Source organism: Geotrypetes seraphini, chromosome 2 (assembly GCF_902459505.1).
Source record: "Geotrypetes seraphini chromosome 2, aGeoSer1.1, whole genome shotgun sequence".
In the NCBI taxonomy this organism is placed as follows: Eukaryota; Metazoa; Chordata; class Amphibia; order Gymnophiona; family Dermophiidae; genus Geotrypetes; species Geotrypetes seraphini.
The window spans coordinates 10,196,390-10,219,193 of record NC_047085.1 but is presented as its reverse complement, the minus strand read 5'-3'; the positions used below and the strand labels follow the sequence as shown (position 1 = coordinate 10,219,193).

The window sequence follows — 22,804 nt, the reverse complement described above, 5'->3', positions numbered from 1 at the left end:
AGATCCTTTTGGCTCACAATTGAAGGGAAGCTGACACAGTAATATTTTTAAAACCAATAGGAGGAAATTGTTTTTCACTCAGAGAACAGTTAAGCTGTGGAACGCATTGTCAGAGGTTGTGGTAAGAGCAGACAGCGTAGTTGGTTTTAAGAAAGGTTTGGACAAGTTTCTGGAGGAAAAAGTCCATAGTCTTGTTATTGAGGAAGACATGGGGGAAGCCACTGCTTGCCCTGGATCGGTAGCATGGAATGTTGCTACTCTCTGGGGATTCTAGAATCTTGTTACTCTCTGAGGATTCCACAATCTTGTTACTCTCTGGGATTCCGGAATCTTGCTGTTCTTTAGGATTCTGAATGGAATGTTGCTAGTCCTTGGGTTTTGGCCAGGTACTAGTGACCTGGATTGGCCACAGTGAGAACAGGCTGCTGGGCTTGATGGACCTTTGGTCTGACCCATTAAGGCTATTCTTATGTTCCTATGGTCTAATAGCGAACTGCAAATAATTTCAATGGTTGATCTTTACAAAATTTGGATCTTTTCCAGATAAGCCCCGCCAAAAAGTTAACCCCCGCCACCCAAAAAAGATTATAAAAAAGAGGCGCGATCTGTATAAAGTAAAGTGGGGGGGGTTCCCCCCCGCACCGCCCCCCCCCCGTCAGAGCCCTTAAAAAAATGGCCAACAGTTTATCCTATTTTTGATAATTTTAAGTTTCATATCCTCTTTTTTATAATGTTTTTTTGGGTGCTCCGACGGGGGGGATGTGGGGGGGATGTGGGGGGGAACCCCCCCCCCCCACTTTACTTTAAACACATCGGCGTTGTGCTGAGAACTTCACTGGTTAAGGTTGCATGTGCTGGCAAAAGGAGGCGGGGCTTAACTTTCGGCACGTGTACTTTTTCCATTAGTGGCGGGGCTTATCTGGAAAAGATCCCAAAATTTCATTTATACAGAATATCATAAGTACTTACTAAACAAATAGGACTTTAAAGATTTAAAAATTCATGCAGGAGACTGAGGTAATGTGAACTATGTGAAAAATTGGATCCCAAAGAGCTGAGTGATAGGAGTAAGAACAGGGCGCTGCTTCTCAGGTTGGAGGGAGACCCGATTTCGGTGTGCTGCTGTTTCTGACTTACTCGCTCCACTGTCCTTTCTTTTGACAGGTAGTTCCGAAAGTGACAGGGGAAGCAGCAGTGACGATGAGGAGGAAGAGGAGGAGGGGATTGGGGCAGGAGACGTCACCACTCCTCTCACCGAATTCCTCTCCTTCAAACAGGAGGCAGCTCTGGGAAAACCATTGGCAGCGACGGAGAAGGACATGCCTGGAAAGGTAAACACGTCTTTCCGTTTCCTCTGCTCTCCTCTCCTCATTCGCCCATCCGTTCAGAATGTATCCATCCAGAATATGATGTTTCTTTTATTTCAATTCCAACGTATAGATTTTAAATGGTTATGTTTGGTATTTAAGGCTGTTGTGGCCCTCTCAAAAGGATCAGTTCCAGCTACCCGGTCTTAGGATTGCCAGATTTTACTGTACCTAGACCTACCCCCAGGCCCACCCAGTTCCATCCATCTCCACCCCGTTATGCCCCAGTCCCTCCTTAGCCCTGCCCCAGCCACGACCCCGCTGCCTGCTCTCGTTGGGCAGGAGGAAATCCACGCAGGCGAGGATGCCACACGATGCTGTCACTGCACGCGCGATTTAGAGGAGGCTTTTCAAAACCCGGACAAAGTGGGAAACCCTACCCAGTCTTCAAGAGGTTAAACTTCTGTAAGCTCAAAGTAGGGATTTTTCTTCTGTGAGGCCTGTAATCTGGAATTCGTTGTTTGATGGTTTGCTGGGCGATCTCTCTTATCCTGCTTTTCATAAGCGAATTAGGACAATTCTGTTTCAGCCTAATTATTTATTGACAGTGAGCAATTCTATGTATTTTAACGTCAGCTCTGCATCACTACTTGATTGTAATATGCCCTAAAAGAGTGAGAAAAATCGTAGATAGAAGAAATTCCCTGGTTCACAGAAGAACTACTATCACTGAAACGGGAATGACGGGTCCTAGAAAGGAAACGGATTGAGCAGCAAATGAAGATGACCAAATCTCAGAGAGAAAAAAGATCGACCATTACGAAGCCTAAACAAAACTTGCCAAACGTAAGTATTATTCTGAATAAACTGGAAAAGGAAAAACCAGGTTTGAAAAACCAGATTTCAAATAACGCCCTTCCTAACTAACCCAACTGAATTAACGACCAAATCAACAACTACTCCAACAACAGATGAACTGGCAACCGTTTCCAAAGCAAAAGCAAGAGCAGATCAGAACTGACACTAGCAAAGGAAACGCAGAGAACTGCATAGAAGACCCTCCACAGACAAAATGCCCAGCAGACAGGTGCCGGGAGGGATTCTCCCCAATCGCAGAGACAGAGCTAATAAGATTACTACCCAAATACGAGGGTCTTTTCATATATAATGCACACTATTTTTAAAAATGTCCATGTTTTATTTTTTTTCAAGTATTTCTTTACAGTCCTTCAATATAGTCTCCCTGCTTTGCAATGACTGAGTCCCAACGTCTGGGAAGCTTCATTATTCCATCCAAGACACCGTTTTTGTGCAGTTGCCGAATGGCTCCGGTACCGGCGGAAGAAAGCTCTTCCAGAGATGCAAAACAATGTCCACGCATAGGTTGTTTCAACTTTGGAAAAAGATTGAAGTCTGGTGTAGAGAATGACAAGGGGAAAAAATTTGTCCCCGTCACCGCCCCATCCCCACGACCACCGTCCCTGTCCCCGCCCCATCCCCGCGACCACTGTCCCCGCCCCCGCAACTACTATCCCCGCAGCATCCATACAAGCCTCAGTACTGCAATATTTAGCTTATTCCTTCCTTATAAATCAAAGTTCTGGCTGCTGAACTAGAGAAAGAGATGCTCAGCTGGCAGGGCTTTGTTTATAAATTTTTATCAACACAACTAATATACTACTTTATCCTAAAGCATAAAAAAAGGAAATAAATAGAAATTTTTTTCTACCTTTGTTGTCTGGTTTCTGCTTCCATCATCTTCTCATCCAATTCCTTCCATCTACTGTCTGTCTTCTCTCTGCGTCTTCCATTTGCTCTGTTATTTTGCCTCTCCCTTCACCTCCACCCCCCAATTGGTCTGGCACCCATCTTATTCCCTCTGCTCCCCCATAGTCTGGCATCTCTGTCTTCTTCCCTTCCAGCATCTTCTCCCCACTCTCTCTTCCCCATTCCCTTCAGCGTCTTCTCCCCACTCTATCATCCCCATTTCCCTTCAGCATCTTCTCCCCACTCTCTATTCCTCATTTTCCTTCAGCGTCTTCTCCCCACTCTCTCTTCCCCATTTCCCTTCAGTGTCTTCTCCCCACTCTCTGTTCCCCATTTCCCTTCAGCATCTTCTCCCCACTCTCTTTTCCCCATTTCTCTTCAGCATCTTCGGCACCCCTCACGTGGCCCCCTCCCTCGTTCGTACCTACCTGAATCTATCTATCTATCTCCCTCCCTCCCCTTTACCTTTGCGACGCGTTTTGAGTAACTTCTTCAAAGCCATTGGATCCTGCAAATAGTAGCGTGCATGTGTGGGTGGAAGCTTCTATTCTGATGCAACCGGAAGTTGCTTCTGAGGAGAAGCTTCCGCCCATACATGCTACTTCTTGCAGGCTCCAATGGCTTTGTGAAGAAGTTACTCAAAACGCGCTGGGGAGGGAGGGAGATAGATAGATAGATTCAGGGAGGTAGGAAGGAGGGAGGAGGCTGCGCACGATTGGTGACCGCGTGTGTTACCTCCCTTAACTGCAGGGACAAGGCCATTCACCACTCCACGGGGCGGTGTATGGCCTTGTCCCCATACCCGCAGTGAGTACTTTTTCCCCCCTCACCGTTTCGGCAGGTTACCCATGGCTAGCCGTGGGTATCAGCCACCATGTTATTCTCTAGTCTGGTGGACTCATGTCTGGACTGTAGGGAGCATGAGGTAACACCTCTCAGCCGTAAATGCGCAGTTTTTCAATGATGAGTGGAGAGCTCCATCTTCCCCATGACCAAAAAAATTTGACGAGCTCAATCAAAAGTCAAACAAATGATGATTTTTGCTTATGATCATAAAGGCATCATCATCACAGACAAAGTTCCAGGTGGAAAAAGTGTCACAGCAGTGCATTATCGTGATTTTTTGCAAAAAATGTGCAGAAAAATGCACAAAACCCAACCTCAGTTGTTCTTGGCTGGGCCACTCATTCTTCACGATAACACTAGCCCGCACATAGGGAATGTCGTCATTGAAAAACTACACGAATACGGCTGGGAGGTGTTACCTCATGCTCCCTACAGTTCAGAAATGAGACCACCAGACTTTGACCTTTTTCCAAAGTTGAAACAAGTTATGCATGGATATCGTTTTGCATCTCTGGAAGAGCTTTCTTCTGCCGGTACCCAAACAATTCGGCAACTGAACTAAAACGGTGTCTTGGATAGAATAATAAAGCTTCCAGTATGTTGGGACTCAGTCATTGCAAAGCAGGGGGACTATATTTAAGGATTGTAAAGAAATACTTGAAAAAACAAACATGTAAATTATAAAATAAAAAAAAATAGTATGCATTATTTATGAAATGACCCTCATATACCAAATCTCAATGCTCATTAGATGTCTTCCTAATTTTCCTACAAAAAAATCCATCAAAACTATACAGCTATCTATTAGACTGGCTGAACGATTCACTAGAAAATAGAATATTCCTCAAACATCTAGGAAAAATCATTCTAACGCCCATCCCAAAAGATCAAAAAGGAGAAATGAATGATGTCAAGAATTAAAGACCAGTAGCTTCAATCCCACTTCATATCAAGCCATTAGAAGGCGTGGTAACAAATCAAATCACAAAGTACCTGAACACAAACACAATCAGATTTCAGAAAACCCTATAGCACAGAAGCACTACTCAGTGCCCCGACATCTGAGAATAGAACACGCATGAGCACCGGGCAACAAGTCCTTGTACTACAATTTGACTTAGCTAATGCATTGATGTGGTGGACCATCAACTCCTATTATTGATCCTAAGCTTTCGAGGGATAAGCACTAAGGGATTTCTAACAAGCAGAACATACAGTGTAAAAATGAATGGAGAAAGATGGAAAGAATGGTCAGCATCGAGCGGAATACCCCAAGGCTCACCAGTCTCCCCAATGCTTTTGAACCTACTGATGTCAACACCTTAGACAAGAACAACCTCACTTGCTTCTCCTATGCAGATGATATTGCAAAATGCATTCCTTTCTACAAAGGAAACAAGATCAACAAATCAATAGAGGAAGTCACTCAACTGGTCGCCAACTGGTCTGATGATATGATAGTGAAACTAAATAAAGAAAACAGGGTTTTCTTTAGCACTCTCCAGACCAGTAGAGGTTAACTTTACGATTGGGTATATATCTAATCATGACCAGCAGGTGGAGACTGAAAACAAAACTTTGGGACAGTATATCCTAGCCCCTCCTCTCTATTTCCCTCAGTCTTCTTTCAGTCTCCAGCAGGTGTTGAGTGATCTGTACCCATCTCCCTTGGTAGGGCTGTTGGAATTTGTTTAGAGGTTTATTGTCCCTGTTTTTAGCCGGACGGAGCTTGGACGGACTCTGTTTGGGGGTTCGTCCGACCTCGGGGGTGTCAAACCCGGCGGGTCACGAGCGGGGTCCCTCCCCCCACTTCCTCCACCTCCCCATATTTTTTTAGAGGAGCCTCAGCAGTAAGCCTTGCCCCCTAAATCAAGCAAGGCATATTGCTTCGAGAGCCTGTGGAGTCTGTTCTGTAAAAAAAAAAAAAAAAAAAAAAAAAATCCTGAGGTAGTGCTGGTCTGGAGGGTTGTATCCCTTTAAGAAAACTGTATTTTACTGTATTTTTTCAACTAACCGGCACTTTTTTACAGCTAGGTCGCGTATGGAGCAATGAGCACTTCTAAAGGGAAAAAGTGCTCATTGTGCTCCAGACGCGAGGCACTCGCGGCCGGCCTGTGCAAGCGGTGTTCAGGCCGGTGCGGTGGAGGAGCTCCGTCGGCAGCGGCTGCAGGCGCCCAGAGCTCCCCGCCGATGGTGCCTCGCGAGTCGGCAGGGAACGGTGGAGAAGCCCGGTCTTCTCCGTCCGCCCACGGAGGGATTCCCCGAGCCGCCGACGGTCGGGTTTTAGAGGATTCCCTCTCAGCTGATATTTTGACAGCTGATGCCGGCTTGCCTGTTTTAGCGGCTGAGACTATTCAGGTCTCTCAGCCGCTTCAGGCTGTGGAGGGAGCTGTTTTGGCGGGAAAGACGCCATCTTCTCTGTCTGGCCCCTCCATTTTGTCTTCCACCTCAGGTGACCTTCCCCCTGTTTTGTCTAAGCAGGGGCAGGTTTCTGCTGGGTCCCCTGCTGTGGCAGGGAGTCCCTTGGGACCCTCGGGGGGTTTTTTCCCCTGATTTTTTCTTTTCATTATGCAAAGCCTATTTTCAGGCGGCTGGGGGTCCCGGTTGCGCCCAGGGGGTCTCGGGGGGTGGGGTTTCCTCCGCGCTCCCTGCGGCTTTGCCTCTCTCGTCTGACGTGACGTCCCCTCCGCCGCCTCTCTTGTCCAAGCGTCCGCGGGTGTCGTGGGACGAGGATTTGTGGTCGGAGGAACGGGTCGGTATGGAGGAGGACCTGGACCCTTCTGAGGAATTCCAGGACCCTCTGGAGGGGACGGAAGCTGGCGGCGGGTTGTCGGGTTTCCCGTTCTCCAGTGACGAGGCGTCCGTGGTGCGCCTTTTTCAGAGAGATGAGCTGCCTGACCTTATTCAACAGGTTTTCTTCGGCTTTGCGTTTTGAGGACGCGCCGCCGGAGACTCCGCGTGTGGGGGACCCTCTGTTACGAGGGATCCGTTCCGTTTCCCGCTCTTTTCCTATGCATCAGGATATTCGGGATATTATTCTTGAGCAGTGGAAAACGCCGGAGACGCCGTTTCGGCTGGCGCGCAGCATGGCTCGCCTGTATCCCATTCCTGAAGGGGATCGGGCTACGTTAGCTTCGCCAGTCGTGGATGCGGTGGTCTCGGCTATTTCCAAGCGGCATACCGTGCCTGTTGAGGGCGGTTCTGCCTTGCGGGACTCTGAGGAGCGCAAATTGGAGACCATCCTTAAGCAAAATTTTCAAGTCTCTGCCTTTGGGGTCCAGGCGGCTATTTGTGGGGGACTGGTCGCTCGCGCCGTGTTTCGGTGGGCGGAGCGGGTCTTGGATCGAGAGTCTGACGACTGGTCTCTGGTGGATCAGGAGGTAGCAAAGATTGAGATGGCTGCCTCATTCCTCTCGGATGCTCTGTATGACTTGGTGCGGATCTCGGCTAAGTCCATGGCTTTTGGCGTGGCCGCAAGGCGTGTGTTGTGGCTGCGCGCTTGGGCGGCGGATGCTGCGTCCAAAGCTAAGCTTACTAAATTTCCCTTTCGGGGGTCGTTTTTATTTGGAGAGGACTTGGATAAGTTAATTCAGACTCTGTCGGACTCGAAAGTTCCCCGTTTGCCGGAGGACCGTGCCCGCCCGGCGTCTCGGGGGGGTGCGGCCCGGGGGCGTTTGCGGGAATTTCGCAAGTATCGCCCTGGGCGTGGGGCTGCTTCTTTCCAGTCTCCGGGGTTTTCCCGGGGTCGGTTCTTCCAGCGCATGCAGCCCTTTCGGGGGGCCCGTCGGGGGGCAGGGAACCCCTCCGCCGGTTCCCCCGCTTCCCGTCCTGCACAATGACGCCTTGCCGGCGCCCCCCTTGGTTCCGGTGGGGGCCCGGCTGCGCGACTTTTTTCCCAAATGGGCCGAGATCACGTCCGATCAGTGGGTCCTGGAGGTGGTGCGGGACGGTTATGCCCTGGAGTTCGCCCGCTCTCTGCCGGATTTTTTCCTCGCTTCTCCGTGTCAGACTCCGGGGAAGAAGCAGGCTTTTCGCCAGACCCTTCAGCGCTTGCTAGATCTCAGGGCAGTAGTTCCGGTGCCCCCCCCGGAGTGGGGCACGGGCAGGTACTCCATTTACTTTGTGGTGCCCAAGAAGGAGGGGACTTTTCGGCCCATCCTCGATTTGAAAGGGGTCAACAGGGCTCTCAAGGTTCCCTCTTTCCGTATGGAAACGCTGCGGTCGGTCATTCTGGCGGTTCAGCCGGGGGAGTTTCTCACTTCTCTCGATCTGACGGAGGCCTACTTGCATGTTCCTATTCGGACCTCTCATCAGCGTTTCCTGCGCTTTGCGATCTTGGGTCGGCACTATCAGTTCTGTGCGCTTCCCTTTGGGCTGGCCGCGGCTCCCCGGACGTTCACCAAGGTGATGGTGGTCGTCGCGGCAGCCTTGCGGTCGGAGGGCATTCTGGTACACCCCTACCTGGACGACTGGTTAATTCGGGCCAAGTCGTTGCAGGAAAGCTACCGGGTTACGGCTCGGGTGGTGGAGTTTCTCCGGTCGCTGGGCTGGGTGGTCAACCTTTCCAAGAGTCGGTTGGTTCCGGCTCAGCGTCTGGAGTACCTCGGGGTGCTGTTCGACACCTCCTTGGGGAAGGTCTTCCTCCCAGAGGCCCGGGTGAGCAAATTGCAGTCTCAGATTCGCCTGCTTTTGGCGTCCCGGTGTCCTCGGGCGCGAGATTTCCTCCAGGTCCTGGGGTCGATGGCGGCGTCCCTGGACGTGGTGAGGTGGGCGCGGGCCCACATGCGTCCTCTTCAGTATGCTCTGCTCCGGAGGTGGTCTCCCCAGAGGCACGGGATGGATGTTCCGGTTCCCCTGCGAGGCTTGGCGCGCTGCAGTCTGCGTTGGTGGCTCCGGACCCCTCACCTAGTTCAGGGGGTGGGTCTGGATCTTCCGCAGTGGACGGTGCTCCTTACGGATGCGAGTCTCCTGGGTTGGGGGGCCCAGTGTCTGGGTCACTCTGCTCAGGGAACCTGGTCCACGGAGGAGGCCTCCTGGTCGATCAACGTGTTGGAGACCAGGGCGGTCCGGCTGGCGCTGTTGGCTTTCCACTCCCTTTTGTTGGGCAAGTCGGTCAGAGTCCTGTCGGACAATGCCACGGCGGTGGCTTATGTCAATCGTCAGGGGGGCACCAAGAGCACTCTGGTGGCGCAGGAGGCGGCTCGGCTCATGGTTTGGGCGGAGTCGCATCTTCTGGACCTCTCGGCCTCTCACATTGCCGGGGTAGAAAACGTTCAGGCGGACTTCCTCAGTCGTCACTTCTTGGATCCGGGAGAGTGGTGTCTCGGCGCCGAGGCGTTTCAGTTGCTAGTGCGTGCTTGGGGGCAGCCCCTGATGGATCTGATGGCTACAAGTGGCAACGCCAAAGTACCCCGCTTCTTCAGTCGTCGCAGGGACGGTCTGGCCGAGGGTCTGGATGCTCTGGTCCAACCGTGGCCAACGGAGGGGCTGTTGTATGTGTTCCCTCCTTGGCCATTAGTAGGCAGAGTACTGCTTCGCATTGTTCGCCATCCGGGGCTGGTGGTCTTGGTGGCTCCGGATTGGCCTCGTCGTCCGTGGTATGCGGATCTGGTGAGGCATCTGGTGGCGGATCCTCTTCCTCTGCCTCTCGAGTGCGATCTTCTGACGCAGGGTCCCATTCCCATGTTCGACCCGTCTCCCTTTTGTCTTACGGCTTGGCTCTTGAAAGGGGCCGCCTGAGTAAGAAGGGATATTCCGACAAGGTGATCTCTACACTTTTGGGGTCCCGGAGGCTTTCTACCTCTCGGGCTTATGTACGGGTTTGGCGTCTTTTTGAGGAATGGTGCCGAGCGCGGGGAGTGGTCTCCTTTCGCGCTTCTCTGCCTAACATTCTAGAGTTTTTGCAGGATGGCCTGGATAGGGGCCTGGCCTGGTCTTCTCTTCGGGTTCATCTGGCGGCCCTGTCGGCTTTTCGGGGGCTGGTGACAGGTCAGCGTTTGTCAGCCATTCCTGATGTGATTCGCTTTCTTAGGGCGGCCAAGTTGCTCAGACCTCCCATAAGGCCCTCGATTCCCTCTTGGGATCTCAATCTGGTTCTCTCTGTTCTAGTGCGCCCTCCTTTCGAGCCGTTGGATGGCTGTTCGTTGAAGGACCTTACGCTGAAGTCGGTCTTTTTGGTGGCCATTACTTCCGCTAGACGGGTGTCGGAGCTACAGGCTTTCTCTTGTAGGGCTCCCTTCCTGGAGTTTTCAAAGGAGCGGGTTGTTTTGCGGCCTGTTCCTTCCTTTCTGCCGAAGGTAGTTTCTCCTTTTCATGTCAATCAATCGGTGGTCCTCCCGGTCTTGGGTAGTCGGGAGGGTTCTTCTGAGCAACGACAGCTGCGCAAGTTGGATGTCGGTCGGGTCCTCCATGCTTATGTGCAGCGGACCCGGGATTTTCGGAGCTCCGATCATCTCTTTGTGCTTCTGGCGGGTCCTCGTCGGGGGGCTGGCGCTTCTAAGGCTACTATTGCGCGCTGGATCAAGGAGACGATCGCTTCCGCTTATCTTCTGAGTCAGAAGCCGGTTCCGGAGTTTCTCAAGGCTCATTCCACTAGGGGTCAGGCGGCTTCTTGGGCTGAGTCGTCGCTCGTGCCTCCGGTGGATATTTGTAAGGCTGCGGTTTGGTCCTCCTTGCATTCATTTGTTCGGCATTATCGGGTAGATGTTCAGGCGCGTCGGGACGCGGTGTTCGGTGAGCGTGTTCTGGTATCGGCCCTTCGGGGGTCCCGCCCGTGAGAGGGACTGCTTTGGTACGTCCCAATCGTAAAGTTAACCTCTACTGGTCTGGAGAGTGCTAAAGAAGGAGAAATTAGGTTCTTACCTGCTAATTTACTTTCTTTTAGCTTCTCCAGACCAGTAGAGGTCCCCACCCTGTCTGTTGTTGTTGTTGTTGGGGCTGTTGCGCGGGCCGTTTTTGGTTTTTGCTGCGGGTTCTAGTATTTTTCTAGGGCCGGGGAGAATTGAAGAACAGCGGCTGTGGCTCGGCTGGCTTAGCTGGCGAGCTGTGGGGACCTTCTTCCTTCGGGAATTTCTCCTCTGCATTTTCCAACAGCATTTTTTGGGTATGTTATTTGTTACTCCTTTCGGAGTATTGTTTTTTTTTTTCTCTCTGTTGTTTCCAGTTCTTGGTTCTGCTTGGCTATTCGGCAGACTGAGGGAAATAGAGAGGAGGGGCTAGGATATACTGTCCCAAAGTTTTGTTTTCAGTCTCCACCTGCTGGTCATGATTAGATATATACCCAATCGTAAAGTTAACCTCTACTGGTCTGGAGAAGCTAAAAGAAAGTAAATTAGCAGGTAAGAACCTAATTTCTCCTTTTTTAACAGATAAGCCCTTGTAGAATCACCAACAATGCCACTCAAATAACGCTGCATAATGCCCCACTGGAAATGGAATCAGAGCTGAGAATGCTAGGGATTATATTCAGCAAAGAACCTATTCTGGGAGGCACAAACACGAACATTAACCAAGAAAATGTTCACAACACTGAGAAAACTGAGATGAATCCGGCATCAAGGAAAACGTTGAGATCTCAGTTCAGTCACTGGTCTATCGCAACTAGATTATTGCAATGTCCTTTATGTATATGGAAAAAACTACAAACCATTCAAAATGTAGTAGCCAGCAATCAATGTAGTAGTCAATGTATTTATAAACGATCTAGAAACAGGGACGAAGTGTGAAGTAATAAAATTCGCAGACGACACCAAACTATTTAGTGGAGTTCGGACTAAAGAGGACTGTGAGGATTTACAAAGGGACCTGAACAAACTAAGAGAGTGGGCGACGAGATGGCAGATGAAGTTTAATGTAGAGAAATGTAAAGTCTTGCATGTAGGAAACAGGAACCCAAAGTACAGCTATACGATGGGAGAGCTGGTAATGGGTGAAAGTACCCTAGAAAAGGACTTGGGGGTTATAGTGGACAAGACAATGAAGCTGTCGGCACAGTGCGCAGCGGCCTCTAAGAAGGCGAATAGAATGCTAATTATAATCAAGAAAGGTTTTACAACCAGAACGAAAGAAGTTATCCTGCCATTGTATCGGGCGATGGTGCGCCCGCATCTGGAGTACTGCGTCCAATATTGGTCGCCATACCTAAAGAAGGATATGGCGATACTCGAGAAGGTTCAGAAGAGAGCGACACGGTTAATAAAAGGTATGGAAAACCTTAGAGAAACTGGGGCTCTTTTCCCTGGAGAAGCGGAGACTTAGAGGGGACACGATAGAGACTTACAAGATCATGAAGGGAATGGAGAAAGTGAAGAGGGACAGATTCTTCAAACTTTCGAAAACTACAAGAATGAGAGGGCATTTGGAAAAATTAAGAGGGGACAGATTCAGAACCAATGCTAGGAAGTTCTTTTTCACCCAAAGGGTGGTGGACATTTGGAATGCACTTCTGGAGGGTGTGATAGGACAGAGTATGGTATTGGGGGTTCAAGAAGGGATTAGATGATTTCCTGAAGGAAAAGGGGATAGAAGGGTATAGATAGAGGATTACTATACAGGTCCTGGACCTGATGGGCTGCTGCGTGAGCGAACTGCTGGGTGCGATGGACCTCTGGTCTGACCCAGCAGAGGCACTGCTTATGCAATGTAGTCAATGTAGTAGTCAGCAATCAAATATGACAAGGTGACACCCCTGTACCTCAACATACACTGGCTCCCCTTCAAAGCAAATGTCTTACCCCAGCTTTCTGCTTTAGGGTTAACCTGTATTTCCCTCTCTCCTTTATCTTGCTATTCTCAAAGCAGATCACGGTAAAACATAAACATATGAAATCAACACACGTGTACAAAAATGGTAGCACAATGTACTCACTGCAGATCTCTCCACTTTCTGTTTACCCTCACTCGGTGCTGTGTCCATTTTTTCCAGCCGTCCTTCTTGTCTGTGTGTTCTTCTTTATCCTTTAGATGGCATTTCATAGGTGCATTTGATAGTCGGCTAACCTTGGAATTGACATCAGTACTTTTCTGCGTTAACGTCCAAAAGTACAAAAGCATGAACTCGTAAGAAAGTCGAGGACATCAGTGTACAGCCATCCATCAATATATCTTTTTATTTAGCTAATAGTGAGTCGATGCACCTGCTGGCAGGTCTCTTATTATAACAACGCTGGATATGAGATTATCTGCAACCAACAAAATCTCGACAAAAGTCCAGTTTATTCAACAATGCAATAGACAAATCCCAACTGTAATACTCTCAGCCGAGAGCCCTATTGAATTGAGGCCTGTAGGCAAATCGGACACCAACACGGTTCATGTTTCGGTGCAATACGTCTTCTTCGGGGGTCCTTCTCAACAGAAAACAGAAGCTGCATTCATTTGGGAAAACAAAATATATAAAAGCGCTCTGTACCCCTTATCTGCTTTCTGCCAGAATCACAGGCACCACGGCAGAAGGACCCCTGAAGAAGTCATCTTGCACCAAAACACAACCGTGTTGGGTTCTGATTTGCCTAAGGGCCTCGATTCAACAGGGATCTCAGCCGACAGTATTACATTTGGGATTTGTTGTACTGCGATTGATTTGTCTATTGCATTGTTGAATAAACTGGATTTCCATCCAGATCTTGTATTCTGCCTTGTTTTGTTGGTTGCATCTTATCTTTTTGTGGAGCGTACCGGTCTTCCTTTTTTCGTTGTGAAATTAATCTGCACATCTGTCAACATCTGCCTATGCATTAGCAGAAATGTGTTCAGGAATAAACCTAGAGAATCAAGTCAGGCCAACCTAAATGATAAAGGATTCTCCTTATACCGACAATCACTACTTTATCTCTAATTCTGAAAGTACATGACTAATGTGTTCTATTTCTCTCTCTCTCTCTAAATGTTTTTTAATTTCCATCATCTTCCTGCTATACCATCTATCCATTGTGCCTCTTTCATCAATGGCTAAATGACATTTGCTTTCACCAATTATCCCTCTGCCTGGTCATTGTTGATTATTTTTTTAATTTCCTTTTGATTTATGTGGTGGCTGCTGCCTGTTTGGGTTTCTTTTTTGGGGGGGTTACATTTAGCTCCCTGTCTCCCCTCTCATCTCAGTGATGTCTCACCTGATCTCATTCCTGGAGCACTACTCCCAGATGCAGCGGCTTCAGGAGAAGGCGCTTGAGTACCGCGCCAAGCTGCGTCAGGAGGAGAGCCGCCGCAAGAAGCAGCTGAGAGTGCTGAAGAGGGCTTACAGGCAACGGATGCGTGACAAACTGAACCTCATCGAGAACCTGGAAGGGATCATCTGTGAACAGCAAAATATTATGGAGAAGCTACACAATGGTGAGTCACGACATGCCTCTTCTCAACCTTATTTCCCTCATTCTATGCTGGTATTGGGCATAGGCGGTTGGTGGCCCAGCTGTTTGGGGGAGGCTAAAGGAGGTGTGAGGCCTACATCCATAATTGTCGGACAACATGCAGAAAGAAAGACCTATTCACTTTGTTCCCAGGGTCTCTCTTCTGTTTTTCTCTGTTTATTCTTGTCTTTCCAGGGTCTCCTGTCCATTTGACATTTTCTCTCTCTCCATTGCCACCATTTATATTTCCTCTGCATTCCTATCTGTCTAGCATCTCCGCTTTTGTGTCCTTGTCCCTATCTTTTCCTCCATGTTCAGAATCTGCCCTCTCAGTGCCCATATCCTTTCCTATATTCAGCATCTCCCCACTATGTGCCTTTCTGCCATGTCCCTATCCTTCTCCCTCTGATCAGCATCGACCCTCTCTTTCCAACGTTGCCTGTCTCTGTCCCTGTCCCTATGCTCCCTCCATGCCCAGCATCTCTTCTCTGTCTCTGTGAGCCTACTGTTTTTCCTGCCCCGCCTAGTTCTATCCAAGTCATGCCCTGTTTTGCCCAAGTCCTGCCCCCCCAAACCTCTCCTCCTCGAGCTTGGAATCGCGTTTGGAGGGCCTCAGAGCATGCATGGGTGTAACGCTGTAACATCATACACATGCCCGCATGAGTGTGTCATCACCGCGTTGCATTGGTGCATGTGCAGATGCCCTCCAGACGCAGCCCCTGAGCTCAAAGCTTTACAAAACCCTGACAAAATGCCAGGTTTTGAAAGGCCATCCAAACACTTGAGGAAATGTCCGGGTAAATCCAGATGTTTGGTAACCCTAGGTGAAGATGGTGATGCTCTTTCTATATTCATTCACATTAGGCTCATCTGGGTTGTTCCACTGATAGATAGAGTCACCAGATTTTACTCCTGTAAAATCCGGACCCATAGCTCCGCCCTCAGGCACGCCCAGTTCCACCTATCCCCGCCCTGTTAAGTCCAAGTCATGCTCTGTTACGCCCCAGCCTCGCTCCCCAGACCCATCCCCTCCACCTGTTCTTATGCTTGGGACCGCGTCGGCCACGCGGTCCCGAGGTGGAAGCTTTTCCAAACCCAGACAAAGTGCCGGGTTATGAGAAGCCGTCTGGACGCCCGGACATGGCCTCTAAATGTCCGGGTAAATCCAGGCGTCTGGTAACCCTACTGATAGATCCTCGCTCTACCTTGGAGAACCAGGTAGCTTACGAGTGGTTAGAGGTTCTCGGCTAAAATAATGTCACCTGGGCTCTGCTTTCTGCTCCCTCCAAGTAAGATTGGTTGTAGCCAGCCTTAATTTGCAAATTAGCTCAGCCTCCAATGCACGAAAGGATTTTGGGGGTCTTTTACCGATCACTGTAGCAGCCATCAAGAATGCTCTGCAAATCAATTACAAGGAGCATTCGGTGTAATGCAGAGCAAGGAACGCTCACCTCCTATCTGCGCAAACTTTTCTGGCAGGTCTGAAGCTGTCGTTGACTTTCCTAGCAGGAGCAGTTTGCTTTCATTTGAGCAGTTTGCATGTCTGACACGCGCGTGTGTCCGGCTCCTCCTAACTTCTGACCTTGCCGCAGCAAAAGGAGGCTTCAGCTGCAGCTGGAAATTCCACTCAACACACACTTTTGTTCCTGCTTACTAAGAGTTAAGAACTTAAGAATAGCCTTACTGGGTCAGACCAATCTAGCCCAGTAACCCGTCTTCACGGAGGCCAATCCAAGTCACAAGTACTTGGCAAAAAAAACCAAATAGTTGTAGCATTCCATGCCACCGATCCAGGGCAAGAAGTGGCTTCAAGAAGGGATTAGATGATTTCCTGAAGGAAAAGGGGATAGAAGGGTATAGATAGAGGATTACTATACAGGTCCTGGATCTGATGGGCCACCGCGTGAGCGGACTGTTGGGCGGGATGGACCTCTAGTCTGACCCAGCAGAGGCACTGCTTATGTTCTTATGTTCTTATGTTGAAACCTTTTTTATAACCAACTACATTAAACGCTCTTTTTTAAAAAATTTTATTAATTTGAAATAAATATGACAAGTAATAGTTCAAGTTCAAGTTCACTTTTATTTGATGAATCGCCTATAACACTTTCTAAGCGATGTACAATTTAAATCATATATGATAACAAACAGTATTAAAAACAAAACTTCTTAACAAATTTTTGAAAAGCAAAAATTTATGACATACAATGTTAGAACTTAAGGGGTTACATCACTAACTAGATACAATAGGAAAAAATGGGGAGCAAGATGGAAGAAACATTAACGGTAAATACATAGGGAAGGGGCAAGAGTAAATTTAGAAGAATAAAAGTATGAGCTTGAAAAACAATGATTTTTAACAGAATTTAAAATATTAAATAGTAAAAGCGTCTTTAAATAAAAAAGTTTTCAAAGATTTTTTAAAGGAATTGAGGTCTTTATCTTTTCTTATATAGAGGGGCAAGGAATTCCAAGTTTGGGGTGCTAACACGGAGAACATTTCGTTTCTTCTTGTGCCTACTATTTTTAAAGAAGGGACTGATAATAGATCTTGAGATATTGAACGAAGGGAGCGAGAAGAATGATAAGGAATAATCATTTTGGAAATGAATTGTGGTTCATTCGATGCCATAGTTTTAAAGATTAATAGTGCTATTTTAAAAGTGATTCGGTGGTTAATGGGTAACCAGTGGGATTTGATCAGTAAAGGGGTTACATGGTCATATTTTTTTGCTTTATGGATTAATTTTATTGCGGTGTTTTGGATAATTTGTAGCCTCTTTTTATCCTTTTGTGGTATATTGAAAAGTAAAGAATTGCAATAATCTAGTTTTGATATTATCATAGAGTGAATAAGTATACTAATGGATTTAGGTTCTAAAAAAGAGGAAATGGAGCGTATAAGACAGAGTTTGTAGAAACAGGATTTGACAATTTGATTGATGTGGTCGTGGAAATTTAAGTCGGAGTCAATAGTTACACCTAAGATTTTTAATGATGAAACTAATACTAATACACTTGTTGCAGAAATACAGAAAGTAAAAACATCAAAAGGAAACAAGATAATGTGGCATTTCAATCATTATCCTTCTTAGACCACGAATTTAGAAAAGGGAGAGAGATCCATTAATTCCATGGAGAGAAATACAACAGGAAACCTAAGCAGATCATATACATTACATATCTCTAGAGATCTTTTTAAGGTCTAGAAAGACTCTCAGTTGTGATGGTAAAAAGAAAGTGTACGTGATCCCCAGGTAACGAATCAAACATTTACAGGGATAGGCCAAAAGATAAGAAGCCGCCAAACTTTTTCTTTCATCCCGCATAGAAAGGAATTATTTTCTGCGGTCCTGTGTTATCTTAGATACATCCGGATAAATCCAAATTCTTTGTCCTGAAAAATCTTGATGTAAATTCTGAAAATAAAGTTTCATTGTGAGGTTGAAATCTTGTTCGAATACAAAGGAGACTAGCAGCGCTCCCGTTCCTTAACATCAGAAAGGGATTCCTCCAATATTGCAGTCAAATTTTTTTCCACTACCAAATTCCCTCCTTCAGCAGCCTTAGTCGTAGCACTGGGAATCTAGAATAATAAATTGCTAAGCGCGCATGCGCACTCTTACCGCGTGTTCCCTGATCTGTAGGTCCGTGGTCGGCAGGAGTGCGCATGCGCGATACCAGGACTCCTCCTCCTGAGCCACAAACATGCTGACTGCCTTCGGTCCCGCGGGCCTCTCAAGCAGCGGCGGTGGCAGGGATGGCGGAAACGTTACCGAGGAGGCTGTTGGCTTCAGGCGCGTGCAGCAGCTGTCGGCGCCTGCAGGCCGCGGTGGCTGTGGCGGAGGGCAGACGCGAACGGAGGTAAGGGGGAGGTAAGGGGAAGAGGTGCTGATGGACAGGGAGGGCAGAAAAAGGAAGGGAGGCCTACTGCTGGACAGGGGGAGCAGGAAAGAGGTGCTGCTGGACAGGGGGGGGTAAAACGGAGAAGGGCTGCTGCTGGATAAGGGGAGCAGTGAAGGGTTGGTGGTGGACAGCCGAGGAAAAAGAAAGAAAGGAAGACAGAAATACAGAAAGCGGCTAAGGAGAGAGAGAAAGAAATAAAGACAGACACACATACATATATTCTAGCACCCGTTAATGTAACAGGCTATAAGACTAGTATAATATATTTTGTTTATAGGAGGAATAGCTTGTTGAGGAATTTTGAGGATTTCCATTAAGTATTTTTTAAAGTAATCAAGAGGATTTAAAGCTAGTTCTCAAATTGTTCCAATTTAGAGTGGACATAACTCTTATCTCTAACCAACATTGATGTTATTTCCTTTAAGTCTTTAACCTCATTTTTAACACAGGTTATTTGTTCAGCAGAATCATATTTGGTTTGTTCAATAGTTTTAGACAAATTGTCCACTTTCCCTGAGAGCCTGAGTACCTCTAATGTTGATTCCATCAGCTTGCCATCGAGTCTCTGCAAGGCCTGCCATATGATCTCCAGTGTTACCACCGGGGGAGTCTGAAGCAGCGGCAACCTCGCTGACGCTCCCAAAGTCATTTGCTCGGCTGTCTTTCCCACGGGCGCTCCTTCCTCCAGACTCAGGTCCAGGTCCACGACTTCTGCCCCTGGAATCCCTGTCGAGGCGACCCGTGCCAATGTTGGACACGGCGGTGCGCTGGATACCGGAGGGGACAGCAATACTTCATGCCCTATGAAGCTGGACGCTCCATCGTCCAAGCTTCCTGCAGGGCCCTCTTCTCCCAGTTCCGGGGTTGTGAGCTTGCTCAAGAACCTCTCCAGGTTTGTTTCTGCACCGGTGTGAAGGTTCTGAGCTGGGAGGAAGCCGTTCTCAAAACCCCTTTCTTTTTAATATGCGGCATTGGAGAAGGAAAACACCGTGATAAGAATCACGATATTGAAGAGTAGCAAGGAGTTAGCTGACTCCACAGGAAAGGCAAGAGACGCCAGCACTAACGTGCAGCCATCTTGGATCAAATCTTTGTGACATTAAACGCTCTTACCACTTCCTCTGGCAATGCATTCCAGAACTTAACTATTCCCCGAGTGAAAAAATATTTCCTCCTTTGGTCTTAAAAGTATTTCCCTGTAACTTCATCGAGTGTCCCCAAGTCTTTGTAAATCTTGATGCAATAAAAAATCGATCTACTTGTACCCATTCTACACCCCTCATGATTTTGTAGACTTCAATCATATCTCCCCTCAGCCAAAGATCTACAGAGGTACATGGGGGAAAGGGAGAGAATGAGTGTGGAGCGGAGGGAGGAGAGCTCCTCCTACCCTCATTATACCACTGTTGACTAGGTATGTGTGTGACATTTAAATCCCAAGAGATTAAACAAAACAAAGTGGAGTCATTTGCAAACGTCTTTTTAGTGACTCGTGCCGTTTCCCTTTTCCAGGCATGAAAGTGTCCTCTGCGTGCTCTCTATACAACACTTCTCCAGTTTCTCCCACTGGCATCCACAGACTGGTGGAGTCAGTGAATGCTCTGCAGGGGGAGAGGACCAAGCTCAGGGAGGAGATTGTCGACCTGAAACAGGAAGTGGAAGACAGAGAAAAGGAAAAGCAACAGCTGGCTTGCAGCTTCCACCTCCAGGTAAGAAAAGAGCAGGAAGACGCTACCCTTGAGGAAATGAGCAGTACAGACGCCCTTCACTTATCTTTGGAGTTAACGTGTTGTCACATATTGAAGATACTAAGGGGTGGGGTTACTAATGGGTTATTTTACTATTAACATCGGTTATTAGTAACAAGGTCTCGTTACATAAAATGAGACCTGTGGTAAAATAACCCATCTCAATAGTAGCCCGTGTTGTTCTCCCCCCCCCCCCCTTACTTTGGTGTGAAGAGTTTCAGTCTCTGGTAACCAGAGCTGTCATTGTGATGTCATAATGTTTAATTCCACCAATGCCTGAGAGCCAACTTCATCAGTGATGTCACAATGGCTGGATTGTCCTATAATCGGCTCACATAAGAACATATGATTTGCCAACTTGGACAGACTGAAGGTCCATCAAGGCCAATATCCTGCTTCGAACAGTGGCCAACCCAGGTCCCAAGTACTTGGTAGAAACCCAAAGAGTAGCAACATTCCGGAGCTGAGATGGTGATGTCCTAATGCCTCATTCCACCAATGCCTAAGAGCCAACCTCAACAGTGATGTCACAATGGCTGGATTATCCTATATTTGGCTAACATAAGAATTGCCATACTGGGACAGAACTGCTGACCATTACATGTGTATTTGCTGGCTTTCTTGTGTGTATTTTACAGAAGGTTCCCTGTTTGGTAGAACCTGGATGACATATCTGACATTGCTGTCGATTGCTCCTTAATATTTAACCAACCTTGTATTGTTGGTAGCATAGGCAGAGAAGGGGAAAATTATTTTAAAAAAAACAAAAAAACTGCATTGGAGGTGGTAAAGCTTCTATAAAAGATGGCATGCCCAGAGAAAAGGAGGTTTTGGGGTGCATTGTAGGGTTTCTGAGAACTGGGAGCCTTTGGAATGGTGATAATCTAGAACCTACTTGATGTCAGAACCCATGAAATCCCCTTGGCAATGCTAATCACTTCGTTATATTTTCCCTTCATTAGATTCAAGAGCTGAAGGAAAGGATCCAGGGGAGAGAGGAAGAACTGAACCAACTGAGGACGGAAACGGTGAGATTTGGGTTCATATAATGTACCTTCTGTCGTATGGAAAAATCAAAAAAGATGGTTTGCAACATGAAATCAAATTTATTAGACGGGAATTTAGTGCTGCCAAATTGATAGTTGATATTACAGAAAATCTTTCAAAACCTCAGGGCAGCCCCAAACCCCTCTTATATATTGACGAAATGTGTTTTAGAAATCAGGAAGCTGAGCATCCAAATGTAGGAGTCTCTGAGGCCTGTGGTGAGATCACTTGACCACTCTTAACCAGTCATTGAGAGTTAGTTCTGCTCAGCTGTATAAGGGGGTAATTTTATGACAGGGTGCTGAGGTCAAAGTTCTCAGTGGGCAAGATAGGAACTAGAACCAGCCCCAACAAATCTACTCCTACTCTGAAGAGGGAGAGTGTGGTGCAGTGGTTAAAGCCTCAGCACCCCCACGCTGTTCCTTGTGACCTTGGGCAAGTCACTTAATCCCCCCATTGCCCCAGGTACATTAGATAGATTGTGAGTGACAGACAGGGAAAAATGCTTAAGTATCTAAATAAATTCATATGAACTGTTCTGAGCTCCCCTGGGAGAACAGTATTGAAAATTAAATAAATAATTCTATAAACAAGGAGAAGGCGTTTAGTGTAAAAAAAAATTTTCCCAGAAAAAAGGGGCTTTACTGAGCAGCTTGTAAGTGCAAGCCTTGGTAAAGGGTGGGTGGGGGTGGGGGGGGGAGGGTGAATCTGACATTGTAAGAACATAAGAATTGCTGCTGCTGGGTCAGACCAGTGGCCCATCGTGCCCAGCAGTCTGCTCACGTGGCGGCCCCCAGGTCAAAGACCAGGGCTCTAAATGAGTCCAGCCTCACCTGCGTACGTTTAGCAGGAACTTGTCCAACTTTTTCTTGAACCCTTGGAGGGGTTTTTTCCCTATAACAGACTCCGGAAGACCATTCCAGTTTTCCACCACTCTCTGGGTGAAGAAGAACTTCCTTACGTTCGTACGGAATCTATCCCCTTTTAACTTTAGAGAGTGCCCTCTCGTTCTCCCTACCTTGGAGAGGGTGAACAACCTGTCTTTATCTACTTTGTCTTGAATCCCTGGAGGGTGTTTTCCCCTATAACAGCCTCCGGAAGAGCGTTCCAGTTTTCCACCACTCTCTGGGTGAAGAAGAACTTCCTTACATTTGTACGGAATCTATCCCCTTTCAACTTTAGAGAGTGCCCTCTCGTTCTCCCTACCTTGGAGAGGGTGAACAACCTGTCTTTATCTACTTTGTCTTGAATCCCTGGAGGGTGTTTTCCCCTATAACAGCCTCCGGAAGAGCGTTCCAGTTTTCCACCACTCTCTGGGTGAAGAAGAACTTCCTTACGTTTGTACGGAATCTATCCCCTTTCAACTTTAGAGAGTGCCCTCTCGTTCTCCCTACCTTGGAGAGGGTGAACAACCTGTCTTTATCTACTTTGTCTTGAATCCCTGGAGGGTGTTTTCCCCTATAACAGACTCTGGAAGAGCGTTCTAGTTTTCCACCACTCTCTGGGTGAAGAAGAACTTCCTTACATTTGTACGGAATCTATCCCCTTTCAACTTTAGAGAGTGCTCTCTCGTTCTCCCTACCTTGGAGAGGGTGAACAACCTGTCTATCTACTTTGTCTTGAATCCCTGGAGGGTGTTTTCCCCTATAACAGCCTCCGGAAGAGTGTTCCAGTTTTCCACCACTCTCTGGGTGAAGAAGAACTTCCTTACGTTTGTACAGAATCTATCCCCTTTCAACTTTAGAGAGTGCCCTCTTGTTCTCTGGAGAGGGTGAACAACCTGTCTATCTACTTTGTCTTGAATCCCTGGAGGGTGTTTTCCCCTATAACAGCC

General features: G+C 47.6%; 1 protein-coding gene across 4 annotated transcripts in view; it reads left to right on the top strand.

Annotated features, from left to right (window-relative positions):
* Positions 1-22,804, top strand: part of KIFC2 (kinesin family member C2) — a 110,813-nt gene that overhangs the window by 37,228 nt on the left and 50,781 nt on the right. For 3 of the 4 annotated variants that reach the window (XM_033933013.1, XM_033933012.1, XM_033933015.1), the window contains exons 3-6: positions 1,165-1,331; positions 13,997-14,252; positions 19,688-19,884; positions 20,886-20,951. In XM_033933013.1, coding sequence (XP_033788904.1) covers positions 1,320-1,331; positions 13,997-14,252; positions 19,688-19,884; positions 20,886-20,951 — 531 coding nt within the window. In that variant the 5' untranslated portion in view covers positions 1,165-1,319. Of the gene's footprint in view, positions 1-1,164; positions 1,332-13,996; positions 14,253-19,687; positions 19,885-20,885; positions 20,952-22,804 lie in introns of those variants that run through there. The other variant, XM_033933014.1, reaches the window with a different exon arrangement.